General features: G+C 51.4%; 2 protein-coding genes across 4 annotated transcripts in view; one reads left to right on the forward strand and one right to left on the reverse strand.

Annotated features, from left to right (window-relative positions):
• The window catches only part of ADGRA2 (adhesion G protein-coupled receptor A2), a 33999-nt gene extending 15231 nt beyond the window's left edge, over nt 1-18768 (forward strand). Inside the window, exons 3-19 of one of the 3 annotated variants that reach the window (XM_011372200.2) lie at nt 6760-6831; nt 7134-7205; nt 7350-7421; nt 7679-7842; nt 8302-8515; nt 9090-9254; nt 9868-10066; nt 10548-10697; nt 10835-10996; nt 11745-11969; nt 12154-12370; nt 13011-13219; nt 13929-14056; nt 14373-14496; nt 14974-15119; nt 15637-15726; nt 15963-18768. In XM_011372200.2, the coding sequence (XP_011370502.1) occupies nt 6760-6831; nt 7134-7205; nt 7350-7421; nt 7679-7842; nt 8302-8515; nt 9090-9254; nt 9868-10066; nt 10548-10697; nt 10835-10996; nt 11745-11969; nt 12154-12370; nt 13011-13219; nt 13929-14056; nt 14373-14496; nt 14974-15119; nt 15637-15726; nt 15963-17235 (3682 nt within the window). In that variant the 3' untranslated portion in view covers nt 17236-18768. The remainder of the gene's footprint in view (nt 1-6759; nt 6832-7133; nt 7206-7349; nt 7422-7678; nt 7843-8301; nt 8516-9089; nt 9255-9867; nt 10067-10547; nt 10698-10834; nt 10997-11744; nt 11970-12153; nt 12371-13010; nt 13220-13928; nt 14057-14372; nt 14497-14973; nt 15120-15636; nt 15727-15962) is intronic. The other 2 variants (XM_023538466.1, XM_011372209.2) reach the window with 2 other exon arrangements.
• On the reverse strand, nt 18627-22704 carry BRF2 (BRF2, RNA polymerase III transcription initiation factor subunit). Its single transcript, XM_011372223.2, has 4 exons — nt 22446-22704; nt 21666-21725; nt 20902-21223; nt 18627-20162 (listed from the first exon to the last, which is right to left on the reverse strand). Exons 1-4 carry the CDS (start codon nt 22597-22599, stop codon nt 19433-19435), a joined length of 1266 nt encoding a protein of 421 aa, XP_011370525.1. The 5' UTR covers nt 22600-22704; the 3' UTR covers nt 18627-19432.
• Nucleotides 22705-25756: the final 3052 nt, after the last annotated feature.

Below are 25756 nucleotides of genomic sequence, written 5' to 3' on the forward strand. Positions count from 1 at the left end.
AGAGGTAATAAGTGCTACAAACTAAAACAAAGCAGGGTAAGGGAGAAAGAAAGCAATGGGGGGTGCTATTTTTTGTAATGAGATTAAGGAAGTCCTGATGACAAGGTGACTGAGCCTGAGACCTCAAGGGAGGGAGGAATTGGGAGGAATCTGGAGGGTAGAAAAAGCAGCAGTTAGCAAGGTCCTTGGGTCCAGAGTATGCCTAGGGAGTCTGAGGAACAGAGGGCCGTGTGACTGAGAAGTAGTCAGAGATGAGGTCAGAGTGCTACAGGGGTGGGCGCCAGGTTTGAGGCTTCAGTTTCATCTGTGAAAGGGGGATGGGGTAGGGACAGGGTGATTTGTAAGGTGCATTGTGGGTTTAAAATTCTGTGATCCTTGGATGTATATGTGTGATATCCACAAGACCTTCATAAGGAGGAAAAGATCAGAGTCCAGTGATGTGTGGCCAGGCATTCCAGAGGAGGGGAGGCCTCTGGGCAGAGGGAAGTGCTGTGTTCAGCAGGTGCCCATGCTTCCCAGTGATGGCAAGGCAGTGCAGGCGCTGGAAGAGCCCAGAGTCTCCAGCCTGGCTGATCACCACTGTATCAGTCAGGGTTCTCCAGAGACGTGGAACCAATCGGAGGCTTGTGTGTACCTTTATATAAATACATAAAGAAATTATTTCTTTATAAAGAAAAGAAATTCATTTTAAGGAAATAGCTCACATCATGTAGGGACTGGCAATTCCAAAATCTGTAGGGCAGGCCTACTGGCTGGAAAGTCAGGCAGGAGTTGATGCTATAGTCTTGAGACAGAATTTCTTCTCCGGGAAAATAGTATTCACTCTTAAGGCCTTCAACTGATTGGACGAGGCCCACCCATATTATCAGAAGTAATCTCTCTATTTAAAGTCAACTGATTGTAGATGTTAACCACATCTACAAAATACCTACACAGCAACACCTAGATTAGTAATTAATTATATTACTGGATGCAATAGCCTGGCCTAGTGGACATATGAAACTAATCATCACAACCACTGACCCACTACCCCAAAGATGGGAGAGATCCTGGGCCCTGCTACTGGAGATGCTAATTCATCAGGCCGGAAGGGGCCTGGGAATTTTTACAAGATATACAGGCGATTCTCATGCTTATCCAGGACTGGGAACCAGTGGACCAGATGACCCCTAGACTGTGGGCCTATTCATCACAAATGAGACGCCTTGGCCTGGCATGCAGTTGGTGCCAGGAAACACTGATCTCTCTGTCCTGTCAGGCTGAGACATCCAGGCTTGGGCAGCTGAGTCCATGGCAGCGTAACGTCTCACAGTCCATAGCAATAAGTCCCGTGGGAGGGTTGGGGCCTAGTCTAATAACTGAAATGGTAGGTCTGGGCTGCTTCAGCAAATGCTGGCCTCTTCTCTCTGTGCTGAGCGCCCCTCTGGCCTCTAAGAACAGGCCCAGTGTAAGTGTGGGGAGGGGGGAGCAGCTCTGCATGGTACCTGTTTTGCAAGGCAGGGCTCTGAAGCTGGGGAAGGGACAGAAAGGGCGAGGAGTGGGAATGTGCCTGAGATGATCCCATGCTCCGGAGAATCTGAGGGTGAGGACAGAGATGGGGGAAGGGCAGGGATACACTTTCATCAGTCAGGCAGGATGGACAAGAAAACCTGAAACAGGGTCCAGCAAAGGCAGTTCATGGCCAGCCCAAGGAGTGTACAGAAGGGCCCAGACATGTGTGATGTCCTGTCTCTGAGCCCTCCTCTCTGTATCCCGCCACCCCTCAGCATGGATAAGCCTGTTTGTTGCCCGGTGGAAAGACCTTTGGGGTGACTGGGGGAGGCAATAACAGGGCGCAGAACTTAACTCTGGAGTAATAAGAGGCCTGGGACTGAATCCTGCCTCTGTCATTTACCTTCTGGGTGCCTGTCCAAGCCTCAGGTTTCTCACCTGAAAAATGGGACAATGCATGACTTCACAGATTGTCATTGGAATAGATGAGTTCATGTAGGAAGAGAGCCTCGGCAGCTTGGGCTTTCAGCAAATGGCCATTCCCTTCTTCTTGGAGGAGTTCCAAGTTGTAAGATATTTTATGTCCCTTATTGTGTAGGATTTGTGCAGAGTTCCCCACCCTTGGCCACGCAGTCAGGTAGATGAAGTGGAGATGCTGAAAGTACTGGAGGCTAGCTCATTCCTCCGGTGCCTCGCATCTCTATCAAGATCCCCCACCATGCGCATTCAACAGGGCGCAGAGGAGCAGTAGACTTCCCAGGGCTCTGCAGGCTCCCCAGTCATAGTAAGCCAGCCACAGGGCAGATGGTCCCCGGAAGAGGCTGAGGGAGCAAGACTGGACGTGCGTGCGAGCGAGGGTTTCTGTGTGGACACCGCCCCCAGAGGCTGTGCGCGCCTGGAGGAAAGGGCCCGGGGCGGGGAGCCTGCTCGGCCTCAGGATGATTTGTCATTGCCTAATGAGATTAATGAGCCCAGGGGCTGGTATGCGGGGAGCTGGGACACTCATTAGAAGCAGATGCTCATGGGAATGGTGGCAAGTGGGGGCCTGGGGGTGGAGTGTCGTTCACCAGCCAGGTGGTTTCCATTAATCTGTGGGAGGGGCCAAGGGGGCTCTGTCCCTCCTCCCCTTCCCATCCCCCCGACACTGGGGAGGAATGCGGCCGAGAGGCTGCCCTAGGCTCTGGCGCAGCTGAAGGCTGGGAAGGGAGGCTGATGGGTACCGGGACAGACCTCTTGCTTGCTGTTGTAGCCCCAATGCCTGGCACAGGGTATGTGTTCAATAAATCCCTATTGGATGATATCAGAGATGAGAGAGGCTGGGGGTCTGGGCGTGGGAGGGAGACTAGGACAATCTTGGATTTAGTCCTGACAACCAGAATCTCTCCCTTTTCTCCCCCCAGACAACCTCTATAAGTGGTGGTGGGGGGGTGTCCTTGCCCCCTTCTCAGCCAGCCCCCGCTTTCTAATGAACTTTGGAAGTCATGGAGGGCCCAAAGAAAGCTGCTCTGTGGCCTCCAAACCTATAATTTGGTTTTCAAACCCACAAGCAGGGAGGTCTACTTGGGCCAGAGGGAGCCAACTTTGTGTAGCCCCACCCTGTCCAAATGTGGTGCACACACACAGACAGACACATGCATACACACTCACACACTCACTCTCTTAACAGCTTTAGTGGGATGTAATTTATATACCATAAAGTTCACCCATTTAAAGCAGACAATCCAATAGTTTTTAGTACATTTACACAGTTGTGCAATCATCATCATAATCTAATTTTAGAATATTTTCATCATCCTCAAACCTTGAATCATTAGCAGTCACTCCTCAATCCTCCACCCCCTATTTCCCAGGCCTGAGCAACTACGCATATACTTTCTGTGTCTATAGAGTTGCCTATTTTGGACATTTCATGTAAATGGGATTACGCGGTCTTTTGCAACTGGAGTCTTTCACTTAGCATAACGTTTTCAAGGTTTATACATATTATATATTATATGTATATGTTATGTACATATTATAACATGTATCAGTACTTCATTCCTTTGTATCTCCTAATAATGTTCCTTGTATAAATATAGCACATTTGTTTATTCATTTATCAGTTGATGGACAGGGTTTTTCCTCTTTTTGGCTTATTGTGAATAATGCTGCAGTCACTATTCCTGTGTAGGTTTTCGTGTGGACGTATGTTCACTTCCTTGGATATATATCTAGGAGTAGAATTGCTGAGTCACATGGTAACTCTAACTGCCGAACTGTTTTCCAAAGTGGCTGCATCATTTACTCTCCCATCAGTAATGTATAAGTGTTCCAATGTCGCCACATCCTTGTTAGCACTTGCGATTGTCCTTTTTGTTGTAGTCATCTTAGTGCATATGAAGTAGTATCTCATTGTGGTTTTGATTTTCATTTCCTTAATGACTCATGGTGTTGAGCATCTTTACATGCATTAATTGGTCATTTGTGTATCCTCTTTGAAGAAATGTCTTTTGCCCATTTTTTCATTTGGGTTATTAGTCTTTTTATTACTGAGTTGTAAGAGTTCTCTATATATTCTGGATAATAGTCCCTTATCAGACATACGATTTGTAAAAATTTTTCTCTCATTCCGTGGGTTGTCTTTCACTTTTTTAATGGTGTCCTTGAAAAAGCAAAAGTTTTAAGTTTTTATTGTCCAACATATCAGTCTGCTTTTTTTTTGTCATTTGTGCTTGCACACTCACTCTTACACACTCAGTTTCCTAGCTTCTGTTTTCCCAAGAAGGGTATAGAGTAATGATTTGCTCCCAGGTATCCCCCCTCCACCCCAACTTTTGCCAGAAGGAGTCCTTGTCCTCCATATTGGAATAGATACAGGGAGAGTGCTGCCAAATCAAGGGAGCGGGTCTGGATTGGGCAAGGAGTAGGAGGGAGAGGAGGCTCCATGAATCCGCTACACCTTCTCCAGGTTCCAAGACCACGACTCTGTGGAAGCCTTCCACAACACAGAAACATCTATCTGTGCATCCTCATGACCCCACCAAAGAGATCATGAGGGAATAAGATTAGACAATCCAGAGCAGGGGTTCGTAACCTGCGTTCCACAAGTCCCTGAAATCATACACACAATATTGGGTGTAGTACATATTTCTGGGACAGAAGTCCATAGTCATCATCAGATTTTCAAAAGGATGTGCTTAGCAAAAAAGCTGCAGAGCCATTGACCTATAGGGGCCTCACAGGTCCAAAAAAAATACCCAAGTTCCTCCTGCCACTAGAGAGGGCACAGCCCCAGAGCTGCTTCCCCTACCTTAGGGACCAGGAGGCATCAGCTGCTGTGTGTGGGCCTGACTCCACAGGGTTGTCAAAGCTCAACCCAGCGAGCAGCCCCTGGCTTGTGCCCTTCAGGAGAGGACCCAAGACTTACTGGTTTGGGCCAGCAAGCCAACTCCTGAGGGCACTGAGAGGCTGCCTTGGTCACCCCAGAAGCTACCCTGCAGGCACGAGGCAAGGGGGAAGGAGTGCCAACACTTGGTGGAAGCTCCCCTCTCAGAAGGCCCCCGGCATGGCCTGGCTGCAGGAAATCCAGGGCAGGAAGGGGCTGGGGCTCAGAGGGCCGCCTTGCTCCCATCTGCAGAGCATCAGTGGGGCAGGCGGGGTGGGAGTTCTCGAGGGGGGCCAGGGAGGAAATGAGAATAAACACAAGTGAGCTAGAGGGAAGGGGCGGGGGGCTGCGGCTTCAGCCCCTTGGCAGCCCATGAAGGGAAGTGACACAATGAGGAATGTGTTTCCTTCTGCCTGTCCCCCGCATGGGGGTGGGAGGCAGAGCCCTGAGAATGGCCAGACCCCAACAGGGGCCAGGGGGCACATGCTAGAACAGCATCGGAGGGGGGACTGAGAGGGCGGGGGGGTCTGAGCAGCAAAACGGAGGGGGTATGAGCAGGAAGGGCCACCCTGGGCAGGCGGGGCACTTATCCAGTCCTCTCCAGTCTCCACTCTGCAGTAGTGTCCTAGGGTCTGCATACTTGCACATTCCCCATGTGTGCCCAGCACTGGGGCACCTCCCAGCATGCCTGGGTATGGAAGCCATCACTCCTCAAGGAAGCTGGCTCCTTCTGGTGGCTTTCTTTTATTTCCCAAGGGGATTCAGGGTTATGGAGGCCAACTGAATTGTTGTTGGTACGAGAGGGAGCTGAGGCATGAGAACCCCTGGCCATGGGCAGGACTAAGCAGGGTATTTCATTGCACTGCAGATAGTTCTCTCTCTCTCTCTCTCTGTCTTTCTGTGTCTGTCTGTCTGTCTGTCTGTCTCTCTCTCTCTCTCTCTCCCTGTCCTCTCTTTCTCTCTGACTGTGTGTTTATGTCCCCAGCTGAGACTGTCAGTGAGAAAACAGGCCCCCTGGTAGGATAGCACCTCCCCATCCTGGACACCCATTTCCTCTCCCCCACAGCAGGGAGGCAGCTCAGTTAACCCCCTCCTGCCCATAATCCAGAAATGTCCCTGAAGCTTTGGCAGGCAGGGCCAAGAGGCCCCTGCCTCAGTCTGGGCTAGGGGGGTGGCAGGAGACTCTACCATCTTTTGTCCTGTCTGTGACCTGCCGGAGCTCAGCCCTGAGTTGGTACTTCCCTAGCCACTTTCTCTCAGCACTGCGAGCTCCTAGAAGACCCTGGGACGGGAGGGGAAGCAAAGACTGAGGGGCCAGGTCAGGTGATTTACAGCCCTGCCCTAGAGTTGGACCCGGGTCAGCATCCACGCAATCATCAATCCATTGCATGACCTATTTCCTCACTTGTCAAATGGAGAGATCTGTAGGATAGCTATAAAAATACCTTCCAACACCCAGACTCAAGAAGATTTTACCTTTGTAGATCAATTTTCAAGACCAGGACACCCATTTCGAAATGATTCTCACAACAGCCCCATGAGATACTTAGGGCAGCTCAGAGGTGGAGCCATGATGGGAGACCAACGCCTCCTGACTCCTCGTCCAGTGATCTCGCCATTCCTTGTTTCCCCATGTTCTGCTTCCTCATCGAGGCCCTTTCATCCAATCTCATGGCATCTACGTTCTCCCTGATGTCTTTAAGCCAGTACCCCTTATGTCAGGCAGGAAGGCTGAAGAGTCCTGTTCTTCATCCAGCCTCCTAACCAGTACTGAGGAGAGCCGGGATTTAGAAGGAAATCAGATCCCAATACTTCTGGTGGCAGTGAGACTACCCAGACCAAGGGGAGCAGTGTTGTCCCGAGAGCGGGAGAGGTGTGAGGGCCTCCCCACTTGCCTCCCACAGGGACCTGAAGAATAATGTCATCAGCACGGTGCAGCCCGGTGCCTTCCTGGGCCTGGGGGAGCTGAAGCGCTTGTGAGTGGCATGTCCTGCCCCCCAAAACCTCCCAGCCCATCCCTTCTCCCTGGAGAAAGTCCCATGGATCCCATGAGCAACCACCCCTCCTACTCACCCCCACTGACCCTTCTTCTCACCCACCCATAGCTGTCCCCACTCCAGCACATTGATTGGAGATATACATTTCAAGCCCCAGCCCCATCTCCCTCCTTTTTCACACCCCTCCCCATACAAGCCACAGCCACACTTGTGTGTCCCTCATAAGCTGATCTGTGTGCTACCACATGGCTGACTTGCTGAGGTTGTATGTGTCTCTCTAGAGATCTCTCCAACAATCGGATTGGCTGTATTGCCTCTGAGACCTTCCAAGGCCTCCGTAGGCTTCTTCGACTGTGAGTAAGGGGCGAGGGGAGAGGGAAGGCTCACCCCAGAAGGAGAGTTTGGGAGGAAGAAAGCTGCCCCCAAACCTTACAGGTCTTCACTCACCCCTCCCTCCTCTGGCACTGGCACTCAGACTGTTCCCTGCCCCCTTGCAGAAACATATCTGGAAACATCTTCTCCAGTCTGCAGCCTGGGGTCTTTGATGAGCTGCCAGCCCTTAAGCTTGTGTGAGTATCTTTCCCCAGCCCACGGAGTCCCGCTTCGTTCCTCTACCCAGGAGGGAGACACCTAGGCATCCTGACCACCGTGGCCAGCCTTATGAGTAGGCAGGACAGACAACGGCTGAAACTCCACATTTGCCACGCTGGGGCACACATGCCCAAGTTTGCCCTCTCCTGCCTCAGTCCCTTCCTCGGGTTCCTTCCCTACTCCTTGAGCCTACACTTCTCTGCTCTATTCCGTGGCCACTCTACCCACTCTGCAGGGACTTTGGCACCGAGTTCCTGACTTGCGACTGCCGCCTGCGCTGGCTGCTGTCCTGGGCCCGGAATCACTCCGTGCAGCTGTCCGAGCGCACACTCTGCGCCTACCCCAGTGCCCTACACGCCCAGGCCCTGGGCAGCCTCCAGGAGGCCCAGCTGCGCTGCGGTGAGCAAATCCTTGCCCTGCACTCCTTCCGGGGACCCTGCCTGCCCCTCAGGCCCCAGCCTTCCTCCTAAAGGGCCCCAGTGGCTTGAGGCTCACTTTGCCTGAAGTGTTTCTGAGTGATGGGCATTTCTCCAGGGCATCCTTTCCCCCAGATCCCGTTGGGGTCATCCTCCATCAGCTTTTCTAAACTGCCTTTGGGGATGCTGCTTTATGTTTTCATTTGGTTTCACCTCTTGGGGTGACAGTTGTGCTGTGGAAAGGAGCACTTTTACTTATTTGTCCAAGACCCTCTTGCTGCTCCCCTGTGCTCCTATCTCTGCAGACTTTCTCCTGCCCCCTTTTCCTTCCCTAGGCTCCAGACAGAGGGGGCCTGGCGCTACCCCTACCGTACCCCCCAACACCCGTGCAGGCACACGTGCTTTTGCACTCAGGCCCCACTGCTCATGTCTCCTCCCACAGAGGGGGCCCTGGAGCTGCATACGCATCACCTCATCCCATCCCTACGCCAAGTAGTGTTCCAGGGTGACCGACTGCCCTTCCAGTGCTCCGCCAGCTACCTGGGCAACGACACCCGAATCCGCTGGTACCACAACCAGACCCCAGTGGAGGGCGACGAGCAGGCAGGCATCCTCCTGGCCGAAAGCCTCATCCATGACTGCACCTTCATCACCAGGTACAGGCCCTGCCATCCCTTCTCTGTCAGGGCAGGGGGTGAGAGTGGCCAGAGCACCCACTGCCCACCTTCCAAAGGAGCTATGCCCAGACACATTCCTGAGAGTATGTCATCTCTGTAAGAGTGTGCATGTGCATGTATGTGTGTTTATGGAAATCCAGGACTAAGTCACAAAGAGTCTAGATAAGGGATAGGAATTAAATGCCTGATAGAAAAAAATAATTATATCTGACATTTCTTTAGAGCTTTTACAATCTATGTAGCAGCTCTCACCTATAGTATCAGACTTAATCTCTCCAATGGACTTGCAACAGAGGTATTATTATCTTCATGATAAAGATGAGGAAATTGAAGCTCAGAAAAACGGTGTCATAGGCCAATCAGAATTGAAGGAGTATGTACCTGTATTCCTCCCTCAGTTAAAGAATGAATAAAGAACCTGAAGCTCATGCCCCACACGCCCTGGAGCAGGGTGCCTGTGGGTGGCCAGGGCAGGGGCGCTTAGGGAGGGTGGTGTGGCCTCGAGAGTGCCTCAGTGAGCCAGCCCTCCGCCCCCACCCCCACCTGCCCACAGTGAGCTGACCCTGTCTCACATCGGTGTGGGGGCCTCAGGCGAATGGGAGTGCTCCGTGTCCACGGTCCAGGGCAACGCCAGCAAGAAGGTGGAGATTGTGGTGCTGGAGACCTCCGCCTCTTACTGCCCTGCCGAGCGCATCGCCAACAACCGTGGGGACTTCAGGTTCGGAGTGCTCTGCTGCCCCAGAGACCCAACCACCATCCCTGACCCAATCGTCCAGACCTCCCCAGCTCCTACATCTGAGATTACAGGTGCCCAGGGTCTCCCCATCTGCCTTAAGATGGAGAACACACTTCCTTTTGTCATTCAGCTCCAAGTCCTGCTGTTGTATTTAGAGATCTTATCTTTTTTTGTATAAAATTATCACCTGAGATGTGCTGAGCAGAACGAAAAAGTTTTTATTTGCTGCCTTACATTAGTAGTTTACATAGCCCTCCCACACAAATGTCACATTTAATATCCCAATGGCCCCCTCAGTTAGGAAGGACAGATGCCATTCCCCCATTGTACAGCTGAGGTTGCGGAGGCCCAGAAAGGATAAGTGATTTGAATTCAGGACTCAGAGTCCAGTTCCCATAGCACCATGACAGCACTACAGAACAAACAGTTAGAAAAGAAGATGGAGCTTGGGAACCCCGTGAAGCCTGGCCCAAAACCCCTCTTCTGGATCCTTCTGCCAGCTCTCAAGGGGTCTGGCATCACAGTTCTCCGGGCAAGGGAGGGTCCCTTACCCTGAGGAGCTTGGGTCATCCACAGCTTCTGCCTCTGCCCCCAGGTGGCCTCGAACTCTGGCTGGCATCACAGCCTACCAGTCCTGCCTTCAGTACCCTTTTACCTCTGTGCCGCTGAGCGGGGGTGCCCCGGGCACCCGGGCCTCCCGCCGCTGTGACCGAGCTGGCCGCTGGGAGCCAGGGGACTACTCTCACTGTCTGTATACCAACGACATCACCCGGGTGCTCTACACCTTCGTGCTGGTGAGGCTAGGACAGCAGAGGGGTGGGGGCACCCCATCAGCTCTGGTCCTGGGGAATGGGGAAGGAAGAAGCCTCACAGCTGCTGCTCCACTCCTTGGGTGTGCGGTGAGGGGCTCTGGTTCTTCTCCTCCAGCTTTCCTTCTTCCAGGGGATTCAGACCCCAAGGCCACACAAAGGAAGTATGGGCAAGCATCTTTATCCCCCAGCATAGCAACGGCAGTCTTAAGGGGGAAAACAAGGACAGCGGGAGGTCATCCCATTATCCTTGGGCCAATGGTGAAAAAATTTGTGAGGCCTTGAGTTATGATGAGCTCACTCCTTACATGCGCCTCTCATCTTGATGAGACCTAGCCAGTATGCTCGACCACTCTCCCTAGGCACTATCGCCCTGAACATCAGCACAGAGGAGGGGTCCCCTGGGGGCAGTTCTGAGGGAGGAGGAGCAGACTGGATGATCCTCTTTCTTCCCTCATACCCCCAGATGCCCATCAATGCCTCCAATGCGCTGACTCTGGCCCACCAGCTGCGAGTATACACGGCCGAGGCCGCCAGCTTCTCAGACATGATGGATGTAGTCTATGTGGCTCAGATGATCCAGAAATTTTTGGGTTATGTTGACCAGATCAAAGAGGTGAGATTCAACTGAGCCTCTGGGACCCCTCAAAACCCTACCCACAAACTCTACCGTTTGCTCAACCCTCTCATACCCCTGCCCCTGGGTCCCAAACCCCATTCCTGCCTCAGTGACTCCCCCACCTGCCCCTCCAGCTGGTGGAGGTGATGGTGGACATGGCCAGCAACCTAATGCTGGTAGACGAGCACCTGCTGTGGTTGGCCCAGCGCGAGGACAAGGCCTGCAGCGGCATCATAGGCGCCCTGGAGCGCATTGGGGGGGCCGCCTTGAGCCCTCACGCCCAGCACATCTCTGTGGTAATGTGGGCCAGCTGGGAGGGAACTCCTTGAGGGGCCTGGCACTGGGAGGAACCTTAGAGTCATCCAGGAGGGAAATGCTTCTCTCCCAGGCAACAAGTCCTCCAAGTGTGTACCTGCTCTGTGCCCAGCTAGCAGGAACACCAAACTTTTCTAGGTTCCCAGTCCCATGGAACCAAATCCTGAGTCGTCAGGGCATTGCAAACAGAGGGAGTCCAGTGACACCAGAGAAGTTATGCACGACTTTATGGTGGGGAACCAAGCTGTAGGGGGTCAGCACTTTGATGGAGTTTGGAGAAATGGAGACTTATGTTCCCTGAGAAGAGGAGGATATTTCCAATGGTGGGTCATGAACCAATTAACAACCATGGCAGAGCATCTTCTACATACAAAATATTGTGCTGGTCCCTTCGGGAGATACAGGATCTTGGACATGGACCATGCTCTGTGGCTTAGTGGGGGCAGCAGAACTAGTATGTGTTAAGAGGGGAACAAGACACAAGGTGGGGTGTGAATGAGTGGGAGGAAGAGCCTTAGGAGGGAGGAGGAGGTACCATGATCAGGGGCTAGGGAGACTCCATGGCAACCATAAGATTGGCAAGGCCTTGAGAAGACAGTGAGGAGTAAAGGGTAGAGGGACATGGCCTGAGCAGATCTGCAGAAAGTGGCTGTGCAGTCTCGGGCTGGAGAAGGCCAAGGGAGGGCCGACATATCTCAAAGGGTGGAGTGACAAGTTCCCTGTCCCTAGAACTCAAGGAACGTGGCACTGGAGGCCTACCTCATCAAGCCACACAGCTATGTGGGCCTGACCTGCACCGCCTTCCAGAGGAGGGAGGCAGGCACGCTGGGCGCCCGGCCTGTGGCGCTGGGCCAGGACCCTTCGCCCGAGCCAGAGCCCCTGGCTGATCAACAGCTCCGCTTCCGCTGTACTACTGGGAGGCCCAACATTTCTCTGTCATCCTTCCACATCAAGGTGGGCACTGGGGCAGGGAAGATGCTAAGAGGGGAGGTGCTGAGATGCAGGTGCCTGGTGGAGGTGGACAGTGTGAGAGGAGGCAGAACCCAGAAAAGGGGAGAGGGGAGGCAGGAGGAGGGGGCTGGAAGACATCAGTCCTAGTGGATCTGGGTGTTTCTGAGGAACTCCTGTGTCCCCCCAGAACAGCGTGGCCCTGGCCTCCATCCAGTTGCCGCCGAGTCTGTTCTCATCCCTTCCGGCTGCCCTGGCTCTCCCAGTCCCCCCAGACTGCACCCTGCAACTGCTCGTCTTCCGAAATGGCCGCCTCTTCCGCAGCCACGGTAATACCTCGCGCCCTGGAGCCTCGGGACCTGGCAAGAGACGTGGCGTAGCCACCCCTGTCATCTTTGCAGGAACCAGTAAGGGACTTAACTCCCCATACCACCTGGGATCCCTCCCAAGTGTTTGTCCTGTGTCCCTTCATTCTGCCCTTCCCTAACCTACAGTGGCCCCTAACGCCCCCATAGAGGTGGCAGAAGAGGTGGCCCCTCACCATTTCCAAGGGGACGGGGGACAGAGACGTCCAACAAAGAAAGGGATTTGTAGAGAAAAGGCTTGGATAGACACTGGATTTTATATCCCAGATTTGCCAAATTTCAAAAGGGCCATAAGCATAAACGCTTGACCTACCTGGGCTTCTCTCCCTCCCACCTTCCTAACCATGTGCCACCTCTTCCTTTCTTCACCTAGGTTTCTGCTCCCTCAGCATTACCTTCTACCTTCTTGTCCCTGACCCCAGCCCTAGAATCCTCTCTGTTGGGGCGCATCGCCAGCACTCTTGGCACTTAGAGTGGGCCACCTCCCAGTGCTTTTATTTTGATTCACCCTGGTGTTTCTCCAGTTAGACTGAGGACCTGGAGCGGGGCATGTCCTCATTGGGCCCAGCCCACACCTGGCCCAGCGGTGTTCCATGTCTGCTCGGTTGCTGCTGCTTAGTTCCACCCAGTCAGCCTCCCACGACCTGGTTCATGCCTCTGTGGACTTCCCTTCCCCCTGTAGGTGGCTGTGGCGTGGGAAACCTGACGGAGCCAGTGACTGTTTCACTGCGGCATTGGGCTGAGGGGGATGAACCTGTGGCAGCTTGGTGGAGCCAAGAGGGGCCAGGAGGGGCTGGGGGCTGGAGCTCTGAAGGCTGCCAGCTCCGTTCCAGCCAGCCGAACGTCAGCTCCCTGCACTGCCAGCACTTGGGCAATGTGGCCGTGCTCATGGTGAGTGTAGTGGGACCGAGGGGCGGGAAGACCACGGAACAAGGAATATGTGCAAGGTGGAGCAGGGTTCTCTGATCCCTGGGCCCACAGAGAAATACAGAAAATACAGCAGCTTTCTCAAGCCTCATAACTGTCAAGACTCATAGGGAAATGTCCTTCTGGTCTCCCCCTACACCTTTCATCTTTCTGGAGACAGGGAGGTCCTGCCTCCACTCCCGCATTCAAAGAGAGGGATCTGGAACAACCCAGCCTGGTCTTCACATCCTGTGCTCTCTGAGACCAAGATTGTTAAAGTGGGGCGGGGGAATTGGGGAACATTTCTCCTTTCTGGTCACCCTCCTCACTCACCGCCATCTAGTTCCCCCTCCCTCACTACATTTCACACCCCGCTTTCCCAGATGCTCAGCAGGCATGCAGCTGTATTATAGATAGAAGCTTCCCCCTCTTTCCTCATCTCTCATTTTCAGGCTGGAGACCTGAAAAGACCCTAGAAAGGCGGGCAATAGATTATTAAAATGATCTAGAGCAACTTTCTAAGAGTGGATGTTGTGCTTACATCTTTGTTTATCCAAAAGGACTAAGCTGAGGACCAAAGCTAACCAGGCTTGGGAAGAGGAAACCTGGTGGGGGCGGGGAGGGGCAGGACTCCATGGGGCAGCCCTTTCTCCTGCCTTCCTAGTACTCACTTCCTCTTTCCCACTCTTTCCAGGAGTTGAATGCCTTCCCCCGGGAGGTGGGGGGCTCAGGGGCAGGGCTGCATCCAGTTGTGTACCCCTGCACAGCCCTGCTGCTGCTCTGCCTCTTCTCCACTATCATCACCTACATCCTCAACCACAGGTGGGAGCTCCTGCTGGAAGGGAGGGTGTGGTGGGAAGGCTGAGGGTCTCACAAAGTACTGGCAAGTGTTCCTTTCCCAGGTGGGTCCACATGACATTCCCAGGCTCTTGCCGAGCATTTTCTTTGAAGGTCCTGGGGTTGGAAAATACATTTTGGAGGTTAAAGCCTTCCTGCCCTGGGCCTTTTATCACATTCACACACATGCATGCACACTGATATCTGCTGTTCCCTCTTTGGCCCTTCCAATGGCTTTGAGATCCCATTGGCTTGAACTTAGGCTGGGTGGCCCATTAATTAAAGACTGTTTCTGGGACAGCTCCATCCACGTGTCCCGGAAGGGCTGGCACATGCTGCTGAACCTGTGCTTCCACATGGCCATGACCTCCGCCGTCTTTGCAGGAGGCATCACACTCACCAACTACCAGATTGTGTGCCAGGCAGTAAGCAGAACGGGCTGGGGGGCGGGGGGGAAGCTCTAAGATTCGTGATAACAGCCTAGGGACAGAGTAGGGAGGTGCAGAAGAAAAAGGGTGTTCACACTAATAGGCCCTAGCTCCATTGTTCTCTCTGTGTCAAGTCTTACTTGTGAGGGGAGGAGGACACAAGAGTAGATGGTGGCCAGAAGCAAAGAAACTGGGAGGTGGCTCTTCAAAGTGGAGAGTGGGGACCTGCAATGGAGGAGAGGTCAGGGGCCAACCAGATAGCAATAACAGGGTCATGGAGAGTCACCAGACTGGGAGAAAACCTTGGGGTATAAATAGAGAGGGTAAGAGCAGGGACAGAACCTTGGGGTGAAGCTGGGTGGAGTTGGGGGCTGGGAACCTGGGAGAAGTGGGAGCACACTGCAGGGCTGAGGCTCTGCAATGGCTCCAGTGGTAGCAGCCCAGTCCCGCAGCCTCGGTGCCTTGATCCTGCAGGTGGGCATCACTCTGCACTACTCTTCATTGTCCACACTGCTCTGGATGGGTGTGAAGGCCCGCGTTCTCCACAAGGAGCTCACTTGGAGGGCACCTCCTCCACAAGAAGGGGACTCTGCCCCACCTGCTCCCCATCCCATGCTCCGGTACATGCTCAGCTTTGCAATGGGGAAGGGCTCAGAGGAGGGCATAGGACATCAAAATCTGTTTTCTCAGGGAGGATGCAGGGTGGGTGTAAGGTCCTGAGAGACCACTCTCCAAAGACAGAAGAGGCAAGGTCCTAGGCGTCAGCAGGTTGCCAAGGTCATGTAGTGGGTACATTCTTAGGGCTTTCCAGGCATGACAAAGCCAGGGAAGGAAGTGACTCCAACAAAGCAGGGAAGGGCACTGAGCAGGGATCCTGGGAACCTGAATGGCATACCCAAATTCTGTACTGTTTAGGGTGACAGAGCAATTCTAGCCTCTGTCCCTTAGAACAGTCTTGGCCAAGTCCCCTAGGGATCAACCAAGACTAGTGTCCCTAGCAAAAAAAAAAAAAAAAAAAATTATGACAATTTAAAGGGAAAGAGGATGGGCCAGAAACCTGGAGTCAAGGGTTCTGAGCACCTGGTTCCTCCCCTATGTTTCCCATCACTCTGACCCCCAAACCCCATTCCTCTCCAGGTTCTATTTGATCGCCGGAGGGATCCCACTCATTGTCTGTGGCATCACAGCTGCTGTCAACATCCACAACTACAGGGACCACAGCCCCTAGTGAGCACGATTCCTGCCTGACCCAAACCTACCCGCCCCAGCACCAGATGCCATCCACTCCACTGGTGGGGCACCTGCCTGGCCCACCCAGCCAGTGACCCCACCCAAGCCCGTGCATGTTGACTAAGCCAGTCTCTGTCAACTCACTTTTTTCTCTATATCCCCAAGCACCCAGCCTATGAGCCCTGCCTCAGACATGTTCCCCATCCTTATCCACTGCTTGTGTCTCCCCTCAGCTGCTGGCTGGTGTGGCGTCCAAGCCTAGGAGCCTTCTACATCCCAGTGGCTTTGATTCTGCTGATCACCTGGATCTATTTCCTGTGTGCAGGGCTGCACTTGCGGGGTCCTCTGGCACAGAGCTCAAAGGGGGGCACCAGCAGGGACTCCCTGGACCCAGGAGAGGAGCTGAGGGGTTCCACCAGGCTCAGGAGCAGCGGCCCCCTCCTGAGTGACTCAGGTTCCCTTCTGGCTACCGGCAGCGCAGGGGTGGTGACGCCTGGGCCCCCAGAGGATGGCGATAGCCTCTATTCTCCGGGAGTCCAGCTAGGGGCGCTGGTGACCACACATTTCCTGTACCTGGCCATGTGGGCCTGTGGGGCTCTGGCAGTGTCCCAGCACTGGCTGCCCCGGGTGGTGTGCAGCTGTCTGTATGGGGTGGCGGCCTCCGCCCTGGGCCTCTTCGTCTTCACCCATCACTGTGCCAGGCGCAGAGACGTTAGGGCGTCCTGGCGCGCCTGCTGCCCCCCTGCCTCGGCCTCAGGTGCCTCACTCCGGGCTGAGCCCGCCACCCCACAGGACGGTTCTCCAGTATTCGGAGAGAGGCCCCCCTCCCTGAAGTCCTCCCCAAGCAGCAGCAGCGGCCATGTGCCGCCCCCGGCCCCCTGCAAGCTTACCAACCTGCAGCTGGCCCAGAGTCAGGTGTGCGAGACAGGAGTGGTGACCCGTGGGGAAGGGGAACCAGAGCCCGCAGGCTCCCGGGGAAGCCTTGCCCCACGCCACCCCAACAACCTGCCCCACGGGCGCCGAGTGCACAAGAGTCGGGCCAAGGGGCACCGTGCAGGGGAGGCAGGTGGCAAGAACCGGCTCAAGGTGCTGCGTGGGGGCATGATGGCCGGGGCCCCTGAGCTGCTGTCCAGCGAGAGCGGCAGCCTACACAACAGCCCGTCCGACAGCTATCCAGGCAGCAGCCGCAACAGCCCAGGCGCCCGCCTCCAGCTCGAGGGAGAGCACACGCTCACGCCATCTGAGGGCAGCGACACAAGCACTGCGCCGCTCCCCGAGGCGTGCCGGCCGGGCCAGCGCCGCAGCGCCAGTCGCGACAACCTCAAGGGTGGCGGGGGCAGTGCACTGGAGAAGGAGAGCAAGCGCCGCTCGTACCCACTCAACACAGCCAGTCTGAATGGCGCTCCCAAGGGTGGCAAGTACGACGACATCACCATGAGCAGCGCCGAGGCGGCTGGCAGTGGCTACATGAAGACAGGCCTCTGGAAGAGCGAGACCACTGTCTAGGGCGAGGGCAGGTGACACTTTAGGACAGGCTGGGCACACAAGCTTGTTATCCTGGCTTCTCGGGGGCCCTCAAAGACGTCTATCGGTACGTCAACAGGCTTGAGGTGGAGGTGCCGGGGGCTGCACCTGGGCTCACCAGCTTTAGTCCTGCAGGCTGGGGAAAAGGAGAGGCAGAGGCTTGCCACTGGCAAGAGAGCCATCCCTCTGGGGTAGCCATAGACAATCCCAGGGCCACAGGCATCACACATTTCCGTCCCAGCCCAGGCTAGTTTTGGCAATTATGAGTGCCATCCAGGGTAGTGGGGAAGACCCTGTTAGTCTGTGGAGTGATGAACAGAAGGGCACAGCACAGCCCAGGCAGGCTTCTCCCAAGGTGCTGCCCACATCTTGTCTGCACTGCCTCACTGGTGGGCATCAGTCTTGTCAGGAAAACAGAGATGAGAGCTTGAGTAAAATGTTCTCTCACTGCCCTCCTCTGTTGTCAGCCATCTGTGCCTAGATCTTAGGACTTCTCCCCGACCCAGTTTTTGCCTAACTAGGGAGCCAGCCTAGCAGATGAGCCAGGTGACCAGGACCAATGGGAAGTAACAAGGTGCTGCTTTTCAGATTAACTATGCAAGAGGAGGTGGGGCAGTGTGAAAGGCAGTTTGGGAGATCAACTAGTCCTGCGGAAGGGGGGCAGGTGCACAATTAGGGAGGAACACTATTCCCACAGGATTGGTACACACCACACAGCAGGGCTCCAAGGTGACACTTAAGGACAAAGCCAAGGTCCTACACCTAAGAAGCTGACTCTGCCAGATGCCTGGGGATAATGTGAGGGAAGTAGAAAGTAGTGCTTAAATTTGGCACTGAAGTTATTCATGCCTTAAACCTAGTCCTATAAACAATGAAGAGGGGCTCCACCGCAGGGCTGCAGGTGGTGTTGGAGAAGCATTTACTAGTTCAATTAAAAGACCTATGTCCCCAGTCTCAGCGTTCCAACACCAAGGGACTGAGGAAGAGTACTTCCCTGCCTCCATGAGGCCATGTGGAAGAGCTATTTCAATCACTTGATCTCTAGCTCTATATTACGGAGAAAGCTCCAAAATATCAAACCAGCTTCCTGCCTCACAGAAGGCCAAGCCAAGTCCTCCAAAGTGGTGGGCAGGGTCCCTGCAGCTCCCCTGGGGCCTGTGCCTCCACTACTTTTAAACACCAGCACTCATATTTTCCCCCAACCTAAAAAGCAGCCACCAGCCTTTTACTACAGAAAGTTGAAAGAACCTGGGCTCTTGCGAAGAGTATCATGAAAACAAGGCCTGGTCCAGGTCCCTTCCCAGTCTTGATGTTACCCCAGCCTGATCACCCAGGTGAAAGAAGACATGGGGAGGAAAGAAAACTCACACACCTTGGGATGGATCCTGTTATTTATGCTTGCTGCACAGACAATATTAGACAGGAAAAAAAAAGAAAGAAAAAAAAAAAACGCTTTGTATTATTCTTCCACATATGCTGGCTGCTGTTTACATACCCTGCCAATGCCTTAGCACTGGAGAGCTTTTTGCAATACGCTGGGGAAAGGGGAGGGAGGGGATGAAAAGTGCCAAAGAAAACATGTTTTTAAAAGCTCGGGTTTTATACAATAGAATGTTTTCTAGCAGATGCCTCTTGTTTTAATATATTAAAATTTTGCAAAGCCCTTTAAGCTATAACCTTGCTCCACCCATGGTCCTTTTGTTACGAGGTAGAGGATCTCATGACACCATGCACATGAACCCACGGCCTATAAAAGGACACAGGGCAGTTGCCCAGTTCCTGTCCTCTGAAGGCTGATACCACTGGAAATGCCAATTGCTCCACACCAGCGGGGAGGCCCCATCAGGCCTGCAGCAGCAGTGTATCCAGTTCAAACCAGGAGCAGGAGAGAGCCTGGCCCTCTCCCAAGAGTCTAAAAACCACCCCACAGAATGTGAGCATGTGCAACTTGCTCTCTGGCACCAAGGGAGGGGACTTTCTCCGACCTAAGCGTCCTACACTCCTTCTGATTTCTACTCCAGGATCTGGGCTCCAATTAACTTCAGAACCTGTCTTGGTTCCTTTAAACAGGAAAGATAACACCTAAGGACTTGTATATACTTATTTCTCTGGATATGACAGGCCTATTATCTGGCTGCTGTCAGAATGGGGTGAAGTGCCCTCCCCATCCTGATGTGCATCAGGGAGGATTGGGACCACTCATGGCAGCAAACTGTCTAGCAGCTTGGGCTCTCTGAAAGTCCCTAACTTCCTGAGGGGTACGCAAATATTGCTCTATTTCACTATCAGAAATGTTCTCATCTCCGGTGACTGTGGAGACAGGGGGTGTAGGGCAGACCCGCTTTGGGGGCTTCAACATGCAGGGTGGGAGGAGAAGGGCAGGACTAGCTGATCGCTTCCTCTCAGGAAAATCTAAGGAACTATTCCCCACTTCCTCTTTTCCCTGTCCTTGCCCCTGTCCCATCCCCTGCAATTCCTTCTGGGCCTCCACTTCTGCTGTTCCTTCTCGAAAGGCCTTGCGGATCAATGTGTGGCGGTGCTGGAGCAGATCACCAATGTACTTCACCACAGACCTTTTGTCAAGTTTCAGAACCTGCAACCAGGCCAGCTGCTCAGCCATCCGCAGCAGCACAGCCAGCAGCTCCTGTAGGCGGGAGGAAGCGGGATAGGGCAGGTCCACATTTGCCAATTTACAAAATCGGGCCAGGGAACATGTCAGACGATCTGAAGGCTGCAGCGACTGCCAAGCCAGGAAAGTAGCAGCAGTGATAACAGGCAAGGGATGCCGCCCAGTCACCAGCCACGTCTCATCTGCCAGCTCCACCAACTGCAGTGTTCGTGACAGCATCTTCTCTTTGTCTTCCACATATTTGGCTGGCACAGATGGGGAGGCTTGGAACAGTTTGAAGCTGAAATAACCAAAATGAGAATCTAGTCTCAATGCCTAATGGAGCTGCTCTTCCAAAGTGAGAAAGAGCAGTCTGCTCAAGATGGAAAAGCTGTTCTAGCCTCTTGGGAACACTCAAGCTTGCTTTCATACAGGTACTGAGATAAAACAGGAAGAGCCTTCTGCTTTTGAGGTGAAGGTCAGGAGAATGCAGAAGGTAGCTAACATTTGTTGAGCACCCTGTCAGCCATTATTCTAGTGCTTTACAAATGTTCTTTAATCTACTCTACATCCTGCTATATGCATTTACAGTTTAAAAACGTGCCCATAATCAAACAAGCTTCAAACCCCAGACTATTTGACACTGATAGCCTTTGCTTTCTACTACATTTGTCAGAAAAAAAGAACATAGCTAATTTAAAAAAAAGAATTAGCTTCTAACTGCAGCTCTGCCATCTACTAATATTCTTTTAGCTCCATTCAAAGATGATTCCACTGGGGCAAGGCTGTTGCATACAGCCATGCAGGCCATGCACAACATAAGTGGTACAACTCAGGAGCCCTGTGCCAAGGCCAAGACCTACTTTCCTACATCATTAGGTTGCTGTGAGGATAATAGGATTTGAAAATCATAACATTCTAGAAATGTAAAATGGGATTAACCTTATTAGTACTAGGCACAGGAAAGGGAGACAGCCAAAGGTAAACGGGTTCAGTTCTAAGGACTCATCCCATCCCAGTGTCTCCCACTAGGCAGGTACCTGCTACAGTAGGTCTTCACCAGGTCTGTCAAGCAAAGAGATGGCACGTCCAGCCCCAGGAGCTTCACTATCTGCATGTAAGTGCCAGAAAACACATCCAAATCTGCATACAGCAGGGTGCAGATGGTTCCCATGGTTAAGGGCCAGTTATGCTGCCGGCAGGTGATTAAGACGCAGCACCCAACCAACACCTCCTTCTTTTGCAGTCTGGCAGCACGAATACCAGAGTGTCGGTATGCCTGTTTATAGTAAGCAACTGCTGTGTCCTCAAATGTTGATGGTAACTGCAAAACTCGACAGAGGTCCCTCACTCGGCAGAGACCTAAGAAAAACCACAGCAAGAGTTAGCGGGGGTCAAAGGAGCTCTGTGCAGCTCCTAGCAATTTCTGCTAAACCTGCCTCTGATACAAGATGCACAAATAACATATAGTACCTTTCTACAATGACAGTAGTGACACTTAGTGAAGTCATTCTGAAAGCACAAAGAAATTTGTGGAAAGAAGTCACATTTCAGCCCATCATTTTTTGGAGGCTGGTTTGACTCAGGGCCAAGCCAAAGTCTACCTCAAACATATCCCTGAACAAACCCAAAGCTTATACTGAATTGATCCCTCTCCTAGAACCATCCCTATCTTTTACTTCTAATTACCATGCTCTTCTACTCTACCTAACATGGTAATACTGAAATCAAGAAAAGCAAACAGATGGCCTGAACCATCAGAATTTTCTTTAAAGTCATTGTAACATAAAAGGTTGATTCTCACCTCGTTGTTGACTGCGACTAACTTGTTCATTTTCTCCTGTGCTTCGGGAGTATGTCACTTCTGTAAGAAAATGTACAGCAAATAGGTTGTTTAGCCTTTATGCACCAGACCCCTGCTCTCTCACTACACAAAGCTGGGGAGAATTCAAATCATTATGCATCTGCTCCTTTTTCATAGAAGGTGCCCATCTATGCACGTTAAAAGTCTCTGATTTTCTATGTCCACAAGCTGCATCAAATACACAGAGACTGAGGAAGATTGGGGCTGCACTAAAGAGGCTCCAAGTGTTCCAGATTTTCAGAAATTTCAGTACAAATTTGTATCCTCCTGTAAATCAAATCCAGGCAATTTGCCTGGCTGCAGATTTTGAGGGCTGCACGGGTCTGGGACTTGGAAAGCAAAGAAAGAAAGATGTTTTGCCAATCAGTGCTAAAAACTACTTCGGGTTAACAATATGTGCTGTATTTATAAAGAATTGATCCACAATCTTTCCTCTATGACCAGACTAGGTAAGTTGAGTGGAACTTTCTCTTTGTTTCATTTATTCAAGGTTTATTATACCTCCTACTTTATATGCCAGATAATGTACTAGATACCAGGAAAACACATGAATGGCGGTCCTTGACATCCTGCAGCTCACTCGTTCACTCTAGGTCGTTTTCTCCCATATTTAAGTGTGTACGTGACAAGGAGTGGGCGGGAGATAAGAGGAACCTAATGTCAATCGTTCTACCGCCCCAGGCTGTATCCACACCTCCCCGGAAAGGCTGGCACAGGTACCTCGGAGGTTACCCTCCTCGCTGAAGGTGGTAGTAAGAACTCCCTCGGTGACCACGCAGCCGCAGTCAGAGCACACCAGCTGGCTCTGCGAATAGTGCGAATCTTCCACCAGCTCAGTGGAGCCGCAGTCGGGGCAGCGGCCTCCGCCCGGCATCTCACAACCTGTCCGGTGCTGCGGAGGCTTTCCAATATCCAGCCCCGACGTCTGCCACAACAATCGAGCGGAAACAGAAACCAAAGGGGGAGCCTTCTAAGGGCTGCACCTTTCTCTTCCGGCCAGCGCGACAGCGATACAGGTAGGTCCCTTGGCTCGGAGACTGCACGACACTTCCGGTCCGTATTTCTTCAGACTCGGGTAGAAAAGTAAGCTAGGCGAGGAGGTTCCTGGCCTGGACTGCGTCTTTGGGTTCCCAGATATCCGTAGCTAGTTTGAGGTGGGCCAGCGTATTGGGCTGAATTTGGGTGAACTTTCTACCTACGTGGACAAGAAATTGTTGCCTTCCCCCAGACAACTCTCCTCTCTAAAGTGCTATGGGATTGCAGAGTCTCTATTTCTCTTTGGTAATAAATGTTGATTTTGGCTATAGAACAAAGTATGCGCTTTAAAGGGAGAGTAATGTAGTGAAAGAGCAGGAAATTGTGTTCTACTTTCTGGAGTGTCTTCCCCAAGCAAGTTGCTTCCTCTCTTTGCAGTCTGTTTTTTCAACTGTAGAATGAGGGAGTGTAATTAAAATCCAGAGTGGCAAAGTCAAATACTTTCAGAGGCTAGGGAAGAAATGTCTAAGGGAGTTGGAGTGAAAGAATACGGAGAAGTGAAGCTTTTGGCAGACTGGAGGGTTTAAGCTTGAGCTTTAAGGTGCTGCAAAATTCTGGCTCCAAAGTACTTAGCTTGGTATTGTATATATTAAAGAATCTTGAGTAAAATTGATGCTATTCCTGGAACCAAGCTTACAAATTGTTTACGAAAAAGAGGCCACATACTAAACCTGACAAGCTCAAGAGAGGCCTGCATCGTGGGCCTTACAAACACAGAGACCAAAAGTAACCACATAGGATGATCTGAACATAAAAATTCCTAACTAAAAATGAGTCATGGCAGGTAGTCACATCCTGGGCCTGTAGCTTCCTTGACAAAGGTCAATCTTTACCTTAAGTAAGTTTGGCTATTGTCTTTTTTGCATCTAAGATAACATAATCCCTTTTCTGGACACCCAGGGTACACTGCAACACCAGAGCACAAGACCACAGACCCTCCCATTGTTATCTTGTTCCTCAAATACCATCTCTATGTGCTGTAAACGTTAATGATTAAATATCCTGTACTCACCAATGTAAAAGAAGTATGTGTCTCTTGGTTTTACTTTTTATCCAGTCCCAGGGATCTCCCCACTTTGCTTTCTCCTGCTCCCTCAATCTACCACCAATGGATTTCATGTAACCCTCCTTACCTCCTTTGATTCTAATGTATAAAGTAAGCTGCAAAACTGCCATTCTCTGGAGCATTTTCTCAATTCGTTGAGATCTTGCTTCCCAGCATTTGTGATCAGTTTGGCTCAAATAAACTCATAAAAATTCTCTATAGGTTTAGGCATTTCTTATGTTTATAAAATTAAAAATTTTGTATGTTATGTTTAAGTATAAATTAAAAGTCACCAAAAAGAGTATATTTTCTTATAAATAAATCCTAATTTCATTATAAGAATATTGATTTTGATGCTTGAAAATTTTAGGATCAGTTCTGTCTGAAAAATAAGAATGTTGAGTTAGACAACCAGAGGTCTAATGACTCCAAGAAAGCAGATGGGAGTAATGATAGTGAGAGATGAAAGTGTGTAGTGAATTTCTGTTTCTCAGGCTGACAATGGAGAACTTCGAGCAAGCCTCTGGCATTGGGAGATTTTTAGAAGCTGTAGTGGGCTCATTTTCAACCTCTCATGGGAATTGGGGTGGAGAGTGAGATTAGACCTTACCACTGAGAACAGAAAATGATTGGACAGCTCCTATGTAGAATGAATTGAAGGATAATGGTGTTTTGTCAGCCCCTTAACAGATAGGGATACTCTCTTGAGGAATAAGATACAGGTTACAGCTGCCTTCTTTAGAAGATCAATAAATTATTATGCATCCTAAAGCTGAAAAAAAAAATCAAAAGAAAAATGGTGTTTATAAGTCTAAAGAGTTGAGGCTACAGCGTGACCATGTATCCAGTGAATCTTCAAACAGTATTTGAGTCTCAAAAAAAAAATGGATCTGAACAAACAGAGGTGTAGGTTCTTTTGAAAGAGCTATAATCAGTAGTGAGGTACAGAGGACTCCCTCTATGCCTCATGAGACTGTAAGTTCCCTGGCCCGCAGTACAAAACAAGGACATATCTGACACACACACACACACACACACACACACACACACAAAGATTACATTTTGCCTATAATCCAAGCATTGACCTTGGGCATTTCAAATCTCCACTCTTCTAGATGTCCCCACTAGTGTGAGTTATGTGATGAGGATTTGTTCCTGGTTTTCCAGCAGATAAATATTGAGACACACTTGCATGCTCATGTGCACACACACCCCTCAGAATTTCTGAGTTAGTTTTAGACAGTATAGTTGACATCCTTACTTAGGAGGAAAACATGTTCCTAAAAACAACACAATTTGGCATTGGAAGTAGTTCTCTATGTCATCCTACATGAACAGCATCAGACTCCTCTCATCTCTAATTTTGTGCAGACCTTAAACCTAGCTGCATTTTTTTAATGGGGTTTTATTACAGTTGTCTACCATGACAGAAGCCTTAAATTATGCTTTCCCCAACACAACTCATAGTAAAGTGGAAGAGAAGTTTTATGATCCCCCAACCAGCAACTGTAAGGAGTGGAGGGGTGAGTCTCTTTTCCAGTCACAAGTGTGCGATAGCATCAAAAAGCCTTGCCCTCAGAAACTAACAGGCTGGTAGATGGGCAAGGCACAAGCCAGAAGATGGCGCACTTTACTAACACGTATAAGTCAGGGGGTTCGCTTTCTCAAGAAGTCAATTTATTTAGGAAATTTATTTGTCTTCCTCCAGGAAATCAGGACAGATACATCATCCTTAGTGCCCTTCCTGCTGCTACAAACTCTTCTAAGATTACCATTATTCAATGATACTGATTATCTGTTTTAAAGACACTCCTCAAACCCCTTCCCCCCCACCCCCAGTCCCACTCCTACCCGCCTTCTGTGAGACTGGAACCATGTTTCTTGTCTCTGTATCACCAGTGGTCACATGGTATCTGGCACACAGGCTTTTAGAATGCGGAGTGCTCAGAAT

Source organism: Pteropus vampyrus, unplaced genomic scaffold (genome assembly GCF_000151845.1).
Source record: "Pteropus vampyrus isolate Shadow unplaced genomic scaffold, Pvam_2.0 Scaffold8, whole genome shotgun sequence".
Taxonomy (NCBI): Eukaryota; Metazoa; Chordata; class Mammalia; order Chiroptera; family Pteropodidae; genus Pteropus; species Pteropus vampyrus.